Here is an 11,659-nt window from a genome sequence, read left to right as displayed (position 1 = left end):
ACTGTGCCCCCCTCCTTGGGGAATCGGAGAAGATTTTATATGTGGGGCTTGCAGTCCGGGGTATATGATAAGGATCAAAAGTAGCGAAGGTCTTGCATTTCTTTTCTTCTGCAAATTCATGGCCAAAGCTGGCATCAGGCTGCTCAGCAACCAGGTCTGGTGTCCCTGAAGTGTTATCGGCCGGTGACCTTCTTTCTGAAATGAAGAGTGCTACAAGGGAGTGTAGGGGGAGAAGAAATGCCAGGTGCAAAGGGTAATTTGTATGGAGTCAGAGAGTAATCAGCTTTGTGAAGGACAAGTCTAGCTACAAGTGTTTATTAGCAGTAATAGCTGAAGAATAACCAAGATTACTTAACTCTTTCAGGCCTGTTTATATAGTTTCCCCAGCCTGTTCATTGTTTCCTTATTTTCCTTATTTATCAGAAAATTCTCATGTCTATTTTTGCTGCGACATGGGCAAGGGAGGAGGGGTGGCCTGCTTTCAGCCACCAGTGCTCAGGACCTCCAGGAGGGAGGCTAACGTGGGTGGTGACGCCCCTCCTCCGCCATGGGAGCCACGACCCACGCTCCCTCCTACACTCCGGAGCCTGTCACTCTGCAGATGGGGAAACTGAGGCCCAGAGCTGGCGGGGAGGGGGGAATAGGGGAATCCAACCCCCGGCACTCAGCTGGAGGCAGGGAACACGGCGGCTCGCACCGAAGGTAATCGACACAGCAAAGCCGGCTGGAGGGCTCCACCGGGTCCGCGCTCCACCGAGCCCCCGGCTGCTCCTACCCCCGCAGAAGCGGCGAGGCCGCCTCGTCGACCCGAGCCCGCCCCAGAAGGTGCCTCCACTGTTACCCGGGCCCAGGGACTCCCCTGACCCCCGGATTCGGCCTCCAGACCCCATTTAGCCCTCCCGGGCCGCCCCCGCCAGTTGCCGGGATCCGTCCCCGCTGCCGAGACCGGCTCCGGCCGCGAGGGGGCGACAAAGCCCGCGCTTCGGGAGTTGGCGCGGCGGGTCGCCAGACCTCTCGGGGCTCCGCGGTGGCAGGGAAACCAAGAGGCCTGAGCCAGGGCCCCGCCAGGTGCGGGGAACTCCGGGGGAAGCTGCCCCCACGCCCCTGGGCGCCGAGTCCTGGCCGAGCCCGGGCGTCCCCTGTTCCATGAGCCCCAGGTGGTTTCGCTTTCTTGGTCGGGCGCACCCAGACCGCGCCCCGCTGGGGGGGAGCGGTGGGGGGTGCAGGGCCTTGGTCGGGAGCTCGGAGGTCTGACACCCAGCCCACCCTGCCTCTGCCTCGCTGTGTGCCTCCCCTCTCTGCTCCATGAGGGGTGGGACAGGAGTCTGGATGGTGGCCTAACCCCTGGAGCCTGGGCTCAGGCTGGCCCCCATGGTCCCTGGTCTCTCCTTCAAAGCCCATCAGCTGGGCATCCATCACCGGGTGGGTGGTGGGTGGGCTGACCTGCTTTGACCCGACTGCCTCCCCTCTGACCTCAGCGTCTTCATCTGTCAGCTGTGCTTTCCAGGAAGGGCTGGGGAGTGGTTCAAGGCCCCTCCTCCTTGCAGCCTTCCCTGTTCCTCCCACTTGGACTGGCAACTCTACTCCACACCAGGAGCCTCCCAAGGAGGCACTGGCTGGAGTTCAGAGGCCAGCTGACCTTGGGCACCAGGCTGTCAGGGTGGGCAGTGAGCCATCACCAAGCACAGCAGGCTGGCCACAAGCCTGGCTGCAGCTGATACCAATGGGGTACCTGCAGTCCCAACAGGTACTTCCTCTCTCCATGCTCCATTTGCTCACCTGTAAAATGGGGACATCATGACAACTGACCTGCCCCCTGCACAGGCCCTGCGCCCTCAGGCCCCAGGTGTGTCTGTTGACTGCCTGCACTGAGCATCCTGAGGGCAGGTACCGTGCCCTCTCTTGATCTCCAGACAGACCCTGACTGTGGGTAGGTGAACACGGGGGGCTGCAGCCTGACTGAGTGTGGAGGGCAAGGCCTAGGGGCAGCCCCTGCAGGCTCTACCCCAAATCCAGCTTCTCCCTCCTCCTCAGAGCTGGCATCCACTCCAGTTCTGGGTCACATTTCCAACTTAACGATTCAAAACTAAGAAAGAAAGAAGAAACCCCAAGCAACAACCAGCCGAGCAGCCCCTCCTGGCCACCCTTTGATATTTGAGGACTGAACAGTGGAGCTGATTGAGGATAGGAGATTTAAAGCCATCTTAATTAGAAGCAAAGAATGTCCTCGGGGTTGGCTGTTCTAAAAATACAGCTGTGCCCACATCTGGAGGGGAAGGGTGGGAGGCGGGGGGTGGGGATGGCGGTTAGACAGAGTCTGAAGTGCTGACGCCTGCATTCCCCGGTGGGGGAGGCCCCCTCCCAGCAGGGCCCATGGTGGGGGAAGAGGGGAGGACACCAAAGCGGCCAGTCCCCTGTGGCTGGGCCACCTGGTGCAGGTTTGGGATGGAGCTGAACAGGCAGCCCACCCCTTCCTGGGCCCACCCTCACCCCTTCCCCATGCCCTCCCCACACCCCAGCCTCAGTTTCCCCAGGGTCCTGGTTAACGCCCACTGCTTCTTTCACCAGCCCCTGCCTGACATAGGCACAGCTTCTGACCGGGGAGGGGATTTTTCCTGGGTTTGATAGTGAGTGCTATTTGTTACCTTTTATGAACTTGTTGCTTGTTTTGTGTCCTCATTCTAAACAAATGAGGTACTTTTGTACTTAATCTTGGATTTGCAATTTTGCATTTGTTTTCTTAAAGAGGCCCCAATACCTCACACAAGTGAAGGGCGTTCGAGGCTGGGAGAACATCTTGAGTGAAATGTGGAGGCAGGGCTTGTGGTGGTGTCTGGGGCGGGGGGGCGGGGGGTGGAGGGGGACAAGGACGCAGGGTTCCTGTCCCAGGGGCTGAGCGAGCACCTGGCCTGGGGCTCACCCTCCCCGGTATGTGAGCAGGGCCTGGGCTGCTTGGCAGGGGTGTTGGGGGTATAAGCCAGGTGGGAGATGCGGGAGCCCCGGGCCTTTCTGAGCTTCTCCATCCACCTGCTCTGAGCACTCAGTCACTTTCTGGGCAAGGCTCCCAGAGTGGTGGCCGCTGTCCTTCCAGGTCCTTGCCAGACCACAGATGGGAATTGCCTGATGATCTGGCAGGCAGGCGATGGGTAGGAAGACGGTGGGACAGTGTGGCCTCAGGTTCCACATGGACCGGATCCCATGCGCATCCCCGGGTGTGCAGGTGGGCAGCAGACCCGTGTGGGACCACACAGTCTTTTCACTGTGTCTCCATGAACTCACATCCCCGGCCCTGCCATTTGGCTGATTCAGCCAAGCAGATAATCTTCTTCCAAAACACAGCCCCGCAGCCACACTGAGCCCGAAAATAGGTGAGGTGGAGGGGGCGGCGGGGGGGCTGCCAGCTGCTCTGGGGCTCTGGCTGGAGGCGGCTTTGATGGTCAGGTAGTGGCCACAGCAGCGAGTGGAATGGGGGCAATTGATGAGGGTCATGACAGCCGGGCATTGAAGGTCAGGCTGGCCTGGCAGCTGGGGCTGGGGAGGGACCATCTCATCCAGCCACTGAGGGTCAGAGATAGAGAAACTGGGGTCCAGGCGGGGAGTCCCACACCCCAGCTACTCAGCAGGGGAGCATCCAGGGAGCAGAGTCACCTGTCAGAGACATGGCAGGAGCCCAGAGGTGGCAGAGAGGTTTTTGTCTCTGAACCACAGCTGGAGAAGGGTGAAGGCAAGGAGCTGGGAGGGCAGGGCTGGGGAGGCCAGGGAGGGCTTCCCTGAGCGGTCCTGTCCCCCCGGGACCCCTAACTCAGCCTGTCCCAAACCAACAGGGGGTCTCCCTCCCAATCCTGGCCCTCCCCTACGTCTCAGCCCCCTCGCCAAGCACTCACTAAGGTCTATGCCTTCCGCCTCCTTGACCCTGTCACGCCCGCTGTCACGTGCCCGCCACTGCAGGCCGCAGCCATCTTCCCCTCTGACCCCTGCTTTCTCCAAAGAGCTGCCATCTGATCCTAACCTCACCTGGGGCTCTTCACTGCCCTTGGGACAGAGACCATCACCTACAGGGCCTGGTCAGCCAGCCTCTCATCACATGCAGCTCCTTCCCTGCCTCTGTCCCTCCATGCCACCTCAAGACCTTTGCACAAGCTGCTCTCCTGTTGGGCCTGGCTAATCCTAACTCTTCCTCTATCCTGACTGCCTCCTCCCTCCCCAGCCCACCCAGAGACCCTCAAATTCCTGGAAAGTTGATTCTGCTACCAGGCTCAGAAGGCCAGGCCCAGGTCGCCCCCTCTGCCGGGCAGGCCTGACACAGCCCACCTGGACGGTTTGTGGTTCTTATGCTCCGGTCACGAGCAGCTGCTGCCGAGTGAGTTCCGGACTCAGTGCTAAAAATATCCCATGACCCAGACAGGAAGGGCCACCGGGGACACAGCTGCTCCTGGGGGCACTGGCTGGAGCCGCGGTGAGACCCACCCACAGCAGTTGGGGGCGTGGTCCATGTGCTGGGAGGGGGTGGGCACTGAGCTCGCAGCCCCTGAGGAAAGGCCCCGCGAGGGGTGCCACATGTTATCCACAGGAAGACACAGCGCCTCCAGCACTCACCTTGTTTCTGCTTCTTGCCAGCTGTTACCACAGGCACGTGCTGCCTTCGGAATAAAATACATCTGAAAATTGAGTGTGTAGGGCCCTAACAGAAGGTAGGTGAGCTCTGGTCCCTTCAGGGGGGGCTTCCTGGAATAGGGGGCATTTCTATCACCCTCTCTCCCTCTCCTTTTAACAGAACATCTAGGCTGGTAGGGAGGGAAATGAGTGACTGAATAAGTCAGATCTGGGCCGTCCCAGGAGAGAGATGCTGAATAAGAGGTGGGGAAAGGACTGGAGGGTTCCCTGTGGGGCCGGGGAGTGGGAGTCAGGGTTGGCTCCAGGTTTTGGGGTTGTCATTGGGGTCTCATGAGGGTCTCTCCTGGTGTACAAGCCCTGTGAGGAAGAAGGCCAGCTTGGTGGGCACGCAGCAGGTGCTGTCCTGCCTGTAGGCACTGGAGAGCCTGGACAGAGAAATCAGGGGTCTTCGGGTGTCCCCGGACCTGGGCACGTGTCCCCGGACCTGGGCACCTGTCCCCAGACCTGGGCTCCTTGTTCTGTAGCAGGCAGGGTCCCGAGGCCAGCGAGGTGGCTTGGAGAGCAGGCCCATCGTCACCTCGCCACAGGCCCGCCTCCTGCCATAGTCCTCAGCCCAGGAGAGAGGAGGCGGCCCCTCGGGCAGGCCTGCTGCCCAGCTGCTCAGGACAGACAGATGGCTACACAGCCATTAGCATCCAGCACCCCGCCTGCCTGGCTCACCCAGGTCTTCTCTCTGTAATTAACTGTCTGGAGGTGCCAGGGGTCGGAGCAGCGGGCCCGGTGCCTCTCGAGTGGCCTGTCCTGGGCCTGACACTGGACGTGAAAGCCTGGACTGGTGGTGACAGTCTGCCCCAGGCCCTGTTCTGCCTCCTAGGGGCCTCAGTCCCCACCTGAGGGTACCCTGGGCCTGAGAAGGGAAGATGTGCAGTAGAACCCCGCCGCTGCTCCCGGCATGTCCCGCCCCCACCCTGGGCTCCGTCTCCCAGGAATGTGCTTCTCCAGCCCCAAACCCGGCTCCTGCCTTATCAGCCCTATCAGCCCCATCGAAGGGGAGAGACAGACACCCCTATCACATGACGCCCCTCCGTTAGCCCCAGCCTGACCCTGAGCGGAGGGCCAGCCAGCGCCTGCTTGCTGAGGGCCCAGAGACAGGAATGCCTCCCCTTCCCAGTGCAGACAGGAAACCCGACCCCCTTGCTGGCTCCTTCAAGCCTGGCAGGCGCCCGCCCTGATGTCTGAGGCCCTGGATCCCAGCCCTGCAGCCGCACCTCCACCTGGGTGGGATCCCACCTGGGTGGGATCTGCTCCGCCGGCCTCACCTCGAACGTGACCTAGATCTGCTTTGCTGGAAAATGGAGGCTGTCTGAGGGGGCCTCTTCAGCTTGCTCCCACCAGCCTCTCAGCCCTTGGTCCAACTCCTGCTGTATCAGACTGACCTCTCCTCACTCCTGAACCCAATGCACAACCCCCTTCATGCTCCCAGCCTCTCCCTCCCCGCCCCTCCCAAGTGGGCCTCCAGGAGCCACTCCCCAGGGGACCCCTCTTAGCCCTCCTAGGATCCACCTGAATTGGAGTTTCTCTTTTCCACCAAAATAACAAGGTATCTCGGCTGGTTCTCCCCACTCCAGTCTCCCTGGGGGACTCAGGGTCCAGCCCAGGGCTTCCCTCACCTGCCACACTCGAGTCCAAGGTTGAGCTCCCATTTGGTAAAGGTCCGGCCACCTTCCTCTCCCTCATGGCCGCCATTATCCAGGGACCTTGGCGTGGCTTCCCAGGCCACGTCTCCCAGGGCTTCTCACTACCTTGTCCCTGCAGCCTTTTCCTGGTTCTGCTGCAGCCTCCCTGGTCTCCCTGCTTCCCTGGCTGTCTGCCTTCTCTAACTAACGAAGGTCGAGCTGCCCAGGTCTGGCCTCGCCCTTTGGGCATCTCACGCAGGCCCAAGGCTACAAATGTCATTGGTCTACTGAAGGCTGCTACCCACACTTGGACCGCCTGCCTGACATCTCCCCCAACACCACGGATGTCATACAGATGCCCCAAACTCAGTGAGGCCAGAACAGGACTCTCCATCTGCCTGCCTTTCTCCCAAGCATTCTCTAGCTCAGTAAAGGCCACCGCCTTCCATCCACCCTGCAGCTCAGGCCCTGAAGTCACCCTTGACTCCTCTCTCACAGCTCTGTCTAGTCTGCTGGCAAACCCACATCCCGCCCCTCCTGGTCCTCCAGGCTCCACCCTGCCCAAGCCACCAGCGTCCCTTGCATCATCCCTTGCTCACCGATTCCTCTGGCAGTCTACTGTACTCACAGCAGTGACAATCAAACATCACCTCTTCACAGAGGATTCCCATATCACCCCATCTGGCATGGGCGCACTACCCAACCCTCCAGCCTCCACTTGGCTGTTATTTCCGTTAGCGCGCTGTTCTGCAAACACTAGCTCTCATCTTAGCACAAGACCATGACGGCCTGTCTCCTTGGCTATACCAGGAGGGATAGCATCTTTTGTTGGCCTTTGTGTCTTCAGCATCCAGATCAGTGCCTGGCACATAGTCGGTGCTCAATAAATGATTGACTTTGTTCATTAGAATGAATAAATGTTGTTTCCCTTTTCCACCAAAATAACAAGGTCCTCTTAAGCCCGTCCACTTGCTCCAGCCTGCCTCATCACCGGGGCTGCAAGTCCCCAGCCTGGCCCTCCTCCGGCGGCCCTCGTGGGGCTTCCCAAGGAGCTGGCAGTTTCAGCAGGGCCTGGACGTGCGGGGGGATTTGGACTCGCGGCTGAGCGCCTTCTTCGCTGCTCTTGTTCCCGGAGGGAAGAAGGACAACCCGCGTCGCCGGCCAAGCCAGGTGGATCGACATACCAGCGCGGCCGAACTCCGGATTCCGCCCCGCCCACACCCCGAGTGGCCCCGCCCCTTCAGTCTCGCGGGGCCTCCTCGAGCAAGCACTCCTAGCCTCGCCCCCAGGGTGGCTCGTAGGTCCTCGCTATTGGTCCTCCCCTAGTTTGCCGCGAAGCGCCCCTTTCCTCATTGGCCACACATTCTCCCGCGCCGCCGCCGCAGTCACCACAACAAGCGCCACGTGCTCAACCGTGGGGCTTGCTCATTGGCCGCGAGTCCCGACTCGCCCACGCCCCCATCCTGCCCCCCGGCTTCCTGCTTCCTCCTCCTATTGGTTATCTGTCGCAAAACCCCTCTCTCTAGCCCGGGCGCGCTGCACCTCGGGTGAGGATTGGCCGAAGACAGGAAGGCGGGGTTTGGAGGCAGGTTAAGAGCGCTTGGTGGTCGGGCCACGCGTTCCTGAGAAGGTTCAATGGCGTGGCAGGGGATGGCGACCGAGTTCCTGCAGGTGCCGGCGGTGACGCGGACCTACACCGCAGCCTGCGTCCTCACCACCGCCGCCGTGGTGAGCTGGGCGGGTGGGTGGGTATCACCATGGTTACAGCCCCGGGGGTTGCCATGGTTACGGTTGGACCCGCCCCCGCCCCCCCGCCGGGGGGCAGCTCCTGACGCCCCCTGGTTCCGCAGCAACTGGAGCTCCTCAGCCCCTTCCAGCTCTACTTCAATCCGCACCTCGTGTTCCGGAAGTTCCAGGTGAGGCCGCCCCGCCCCTTGCACCTGCTGGCCCAGGCCCGCCCACCCCGCGCCTGACCGCCCGCCCCCATGCAGGTCTGGAGGCTCGTCACCAACTTCCTCTTCTTCGGGCCCCTGGGATTCAGCTTCTTCTTCAACATGCTCTTCGTGTATCCTCCGCTGTGCGGCCCCGGGAGGCGGGGTGGGGGTGGGTGGCGGCGGGAGCGGGGAAACTGAGCTCCGCTGGGAGGCACTTCCTATACGGACGCCGCAGGTTTCGCTACTGCCGTCTGCTGGAGGAGGGTTCCTTTCGCGGCCGCACGGCCGACTTCGTCTTCATGTTTCTCTTCGGGGGTGTCCTTATGATCGTATCCTTCCCGGGCTCTGGAACCTCTGGGCCCGGCCTGTGCTGGCCCTGAGGCCCGGCTTGAGCGCCGGCCGGAGAGGGACAGAGTCGCTTCCTCCAGCTTAGGCTGTATTGAGCGTGCATCGCGTGCTCAGCTCCAGGTGCCAGGGCTAGGTCCAGTGCTGTACCCAAAATGCCACACGGTGGGGTACCCGGGGCTCTGAGCCCTGAATGCCAGTATCCAGGAGGAACTGGGGCCGGGATGACCAGTGGTGGGGCCTGGGGTGAGGTGGAGAGGCAGTGCAGATCAGGTGGCCCCTGGAGGCCACAATGTGGCCTTAGATTGGGAAGGGAAACCAGCCAGCGGGAGGGTTCCAGGGGTTTAGGAAGTCAGAGGGGCCCTGGGCAGGGCATGAGGCCTTGACTCTGGCCCAGCTGCTGGGGCTCCTGGGCAGCCTCTTCTTCCTGGGCCAGGCTCTCACAGCCATGCTGGTATACGTATGGAGCCGCCGCAGCCCCCGGGTGAGGGTCAACTTCTTCGGCCTCCTCACCTTCCAGGCGCCATTCCTGCCCTGGGCGCTCATGGGCTTCTCAATGCTGCTGGGCAACTCAATCCTCGTGGACCTCCTGGGTAAGCCTGCTGTCCATCCAGCCTTCCCCAAGCAGGCTGTCAGGGACCTGAGGGTCTGGTTGGCCAGAGCCCCCCATCCACCTGCACTGGACCTCTCATCTGTCCCCACCACCTCTTCCTGCCCTCACGGCTACCCTGTTCTTCCAGCCCCTCAACCAAGCCAGCCTATCGGTTTTACTTCTTCAGGCCTCACCTGCTTGCTGATGCTTGTGTTAGGTTCTGACCCAGGTGGGGATGGGTGGGTCAGGGTTCCTGCTTCATGGCTCCCATTCCTCCCATGTTCTCAGGCCTGACCCCCTCCCAGGACCTGCTCTCTTCTGGGCCAATCCTGGCCCCACCCTGGGCTGGCAGTCTGTGTAGGACATTGGTCACCCGTGCTCTGGGGCCTTCAGGGCTGCACTGGCCGTGGGCTCTGGGCTGTGGAGAGTGGCTTCAGCAGTTGGTGGCTCTCCCACAGGGATTGTTGTGGGCCACATCTACTACTTCCTGGAGGATGTCTTCCCCAACCAGCCTGGCGGCAAGAGGCTGCTGCTGACCCCTGGCTTCCTGTGAGTGCTGAGATGACAGCCCTCCCTACTCCCCCCCAGATGGTTCCCTACCCCATGGGGGAACCCCTGTTGGCTGAAGCTCAGCGTGGGCCCCTCCCCACAGGAAGCTGCTACTGGATGCCCCAGAGGAGGACCCCAATTACCTGCCCCTCCCCGAGGAGCAACCAGGACCTCTGCAGCAGTGACCCCACCCAAGGCCAGGGCCAGCCCCAGGGGCCCATCTTCCCGGCCTCCGGCAGGCCTGCATTCCCCCCGCAACCCCGGCTTGTAGCACAGCTACCTGTCCTGGAGGCTGGGCCATGCCCAGGGCCCACCCGAATAAACAATGACCTGTATCCTCTTCACACACAGCACTGGCCCTCCTGCCTCGGCCGGCCACACCTTTCCATGCAGGGTAGGTGCTGCTGGCCTTCACCAAGGGCCACCAACCGAGCCTGACCTGCTCTCTCAGACCAAGAGCAGGTGGTAGGATGGGAGGCCCAGAGAGGGTCCAGAACCTACCCACAATTGCCCAGCAGAGCTTTGAGCTCTCATCCCCACCCTGACTGTGCCTCAATTCAGCCTTCAGTGAGGGGTGTCAGATCTTGGTGGCGGGGCCAGGACTGGGCTAGCCGGTCATGCTGAGCCCAGTCTGTGGTGGCTGCTGCCCGAGGGGCCCTCAGGCTGATGCCTCCCTAGGCCCCTCCTGTCCCTCACCAGCAACCCACAAGGGGAGCTTTGCCTCATTTTCCAGCTAAGCAGCTAAAGGACTGGCTAAGTACCCACAGGGCCAGGTGCAGAAAGGGGGCAGCTCCTTTCTGTGACCCCAAAGCCTTAAGTGTCACCTTAGCAGAGTCCAACGGCTGAGGCAGAGACTTCTGGGAAGCTCTGCCCCTGCCATTTTCAGTTGAGGACGCGGAAGCCTCCTCTGGCCCACAGCTCACTTGCATCAGATGACCAGTCCACATGGTTTATTCCTGGATCGTCACCAGCACGAGCGCTCCTCCAGCCACCGGCTGTCACATTCACAGATGACAGAAGTATTCGCCATGGAATTGGACCTTGACGTTGTAGTGAAACCTTTGGTGCAGCAGTGGGCTCTGCGGTGGGCAGGCGGCATGTGAAGGCCCCTCGCCGGGCCTCTCCCAGGCAGGTGGCCAGCCTGGCCAGTGGGCTGAGGCAGGCAGGGTGTGTCCCACCCACCAGCTGGGGGCTTGGGCCACCTCCTGCTGGCCTGAACACACACCTCAGCAGTGGAGCCCACTTGTCTCCAAAGCCAGCTGGGCCTGGAGCCTTCCTCTTTGTTCAGGGCCTTCCAGTGAAGCCCAGCTGTCTCCTTGCTTGGGGTCCAGCAAGTTCCACTCCTGGATGAAGGGCAGTGGCTGGAGTACAAATTCCTAGGACATGCTCATGAAGCCCCCCACCACCCCCGCCCCAGCCCAGACGCCAGCCCCATCTCACCCCACATCCCACAGCGAGAACCCTCAGAGCTCTGCCCCTGCCCAGTGTGGGGCTTGGGCTGGGTACCGGGTGCCATGGGGCCCCAGCCATGCTCCGGGGAGCAGAGCAGTCCTGACCCTCAGCCCTGCCAGCAACTGAAGGTGCGGGGTCTGGGCCCATGGTCTTCAGTTAGACTGTAGCTGTGCCCGGGTCACCCTGCGGTGCCTGGCCCAGTGAGGAGGCCCCCATGTGCCACCCTCCTGGGTCCCACATCCCAGGCAGAGTGGGGACCCTTCCACATTACAGAAGAGGATGCAGAGCTGCATCACTCTACGAGTTGGCGCCAGGTTGGGTGTACTGCTCCACACTCTTCTCCTGTTACTCCTCACAACTGGTGGGGAGGGAGGGGCTGGCCCGGCCACAGCATCAGCTGGGGGTGGAGATGGGCCCCAGTCCACCTGTTATGTGTGAGGTGCTAGGAGGTGTGGCAAGAGCAGTGCACACCTGCTGGAGCTGAACAGCTGGGCACG

The 11,659-nt window shown here is 61.7% G+C and overlaps 1 protein-coding gene across 1 annotated transcript; it reads left to right on the top strand.

Moving 5' to 3' along the window:
- Positions 1 to 5,599: 5,599 nt before the first annotated feature.
- Positions 5,600 to 10,054, top strand: DERL3 (derlin 3). Its single transcript, XM_082353969.1, has 7 exons — positions 5,600 to 8,018; positions 8,141 to 8,206; positions 8,282 to 8,355; positions 8,460 to 8,553; positions 8,967 to 9,162; positions 9,620 to 9,710; positions 9,814 to 10,054. Exons 1-7 carry the CDS (start codon positions 7,926 to 7,928, stop codon positions 9,893 to 9,895), a joined length of 696 nt encoding a protein of 231 aa, XP_082210095.1. The 5' UTR covers positions 5,600 to 7,925; the 3' UTR covers positions 9,896 to 10,054.
- Positions 10,055 to 11,659: the final 1,605 nt, after the last annotated feature.

This window comes from Balaenoptera borealis (genome assembly GCF_965194805.1).
Source record: "Balaenoptera borealis genome assembly, chromosome: 14".
Classification (NCBI taxonomy): Eukaryota; Metazoa; Chordata; class Mammalia; order Artiodactyla; family Balaenopteridae; genus Balaenoptera; species Balaenoptera borealis.
The sequence above is the reverse complement of the archived record's forward strand: the minus strand, read 5'-3'. Positions and strand labels throughout refer to the sequence as shown.

Excerpts from the sequence above, each read along its gene's own strand:
- DERL3 (XM_082353969.1), top strand. The coding sequence starts at position 7,926 with ATGGCGTGGCAGGGGATGGCGACCGAGTTCCTGCAGGTGCCGGCGGTG. Across the intron at positions 8,019-8,140 it reads TCCTCACCACCGCCGCCGTG|CAACTGGAGCTCCTCAGCCC; the intron begins GTGAGCTGGGCG and ends CTGGTTCCGCAG. Across the intron at positions 8,207-8,281 it reads TCGTGTTCCGGAAGTTCCAG|GTCTGGAGGCTCGTCACCAA; the intron begins GTGAGGCCGCCC and ends GCCCCCATGCAG.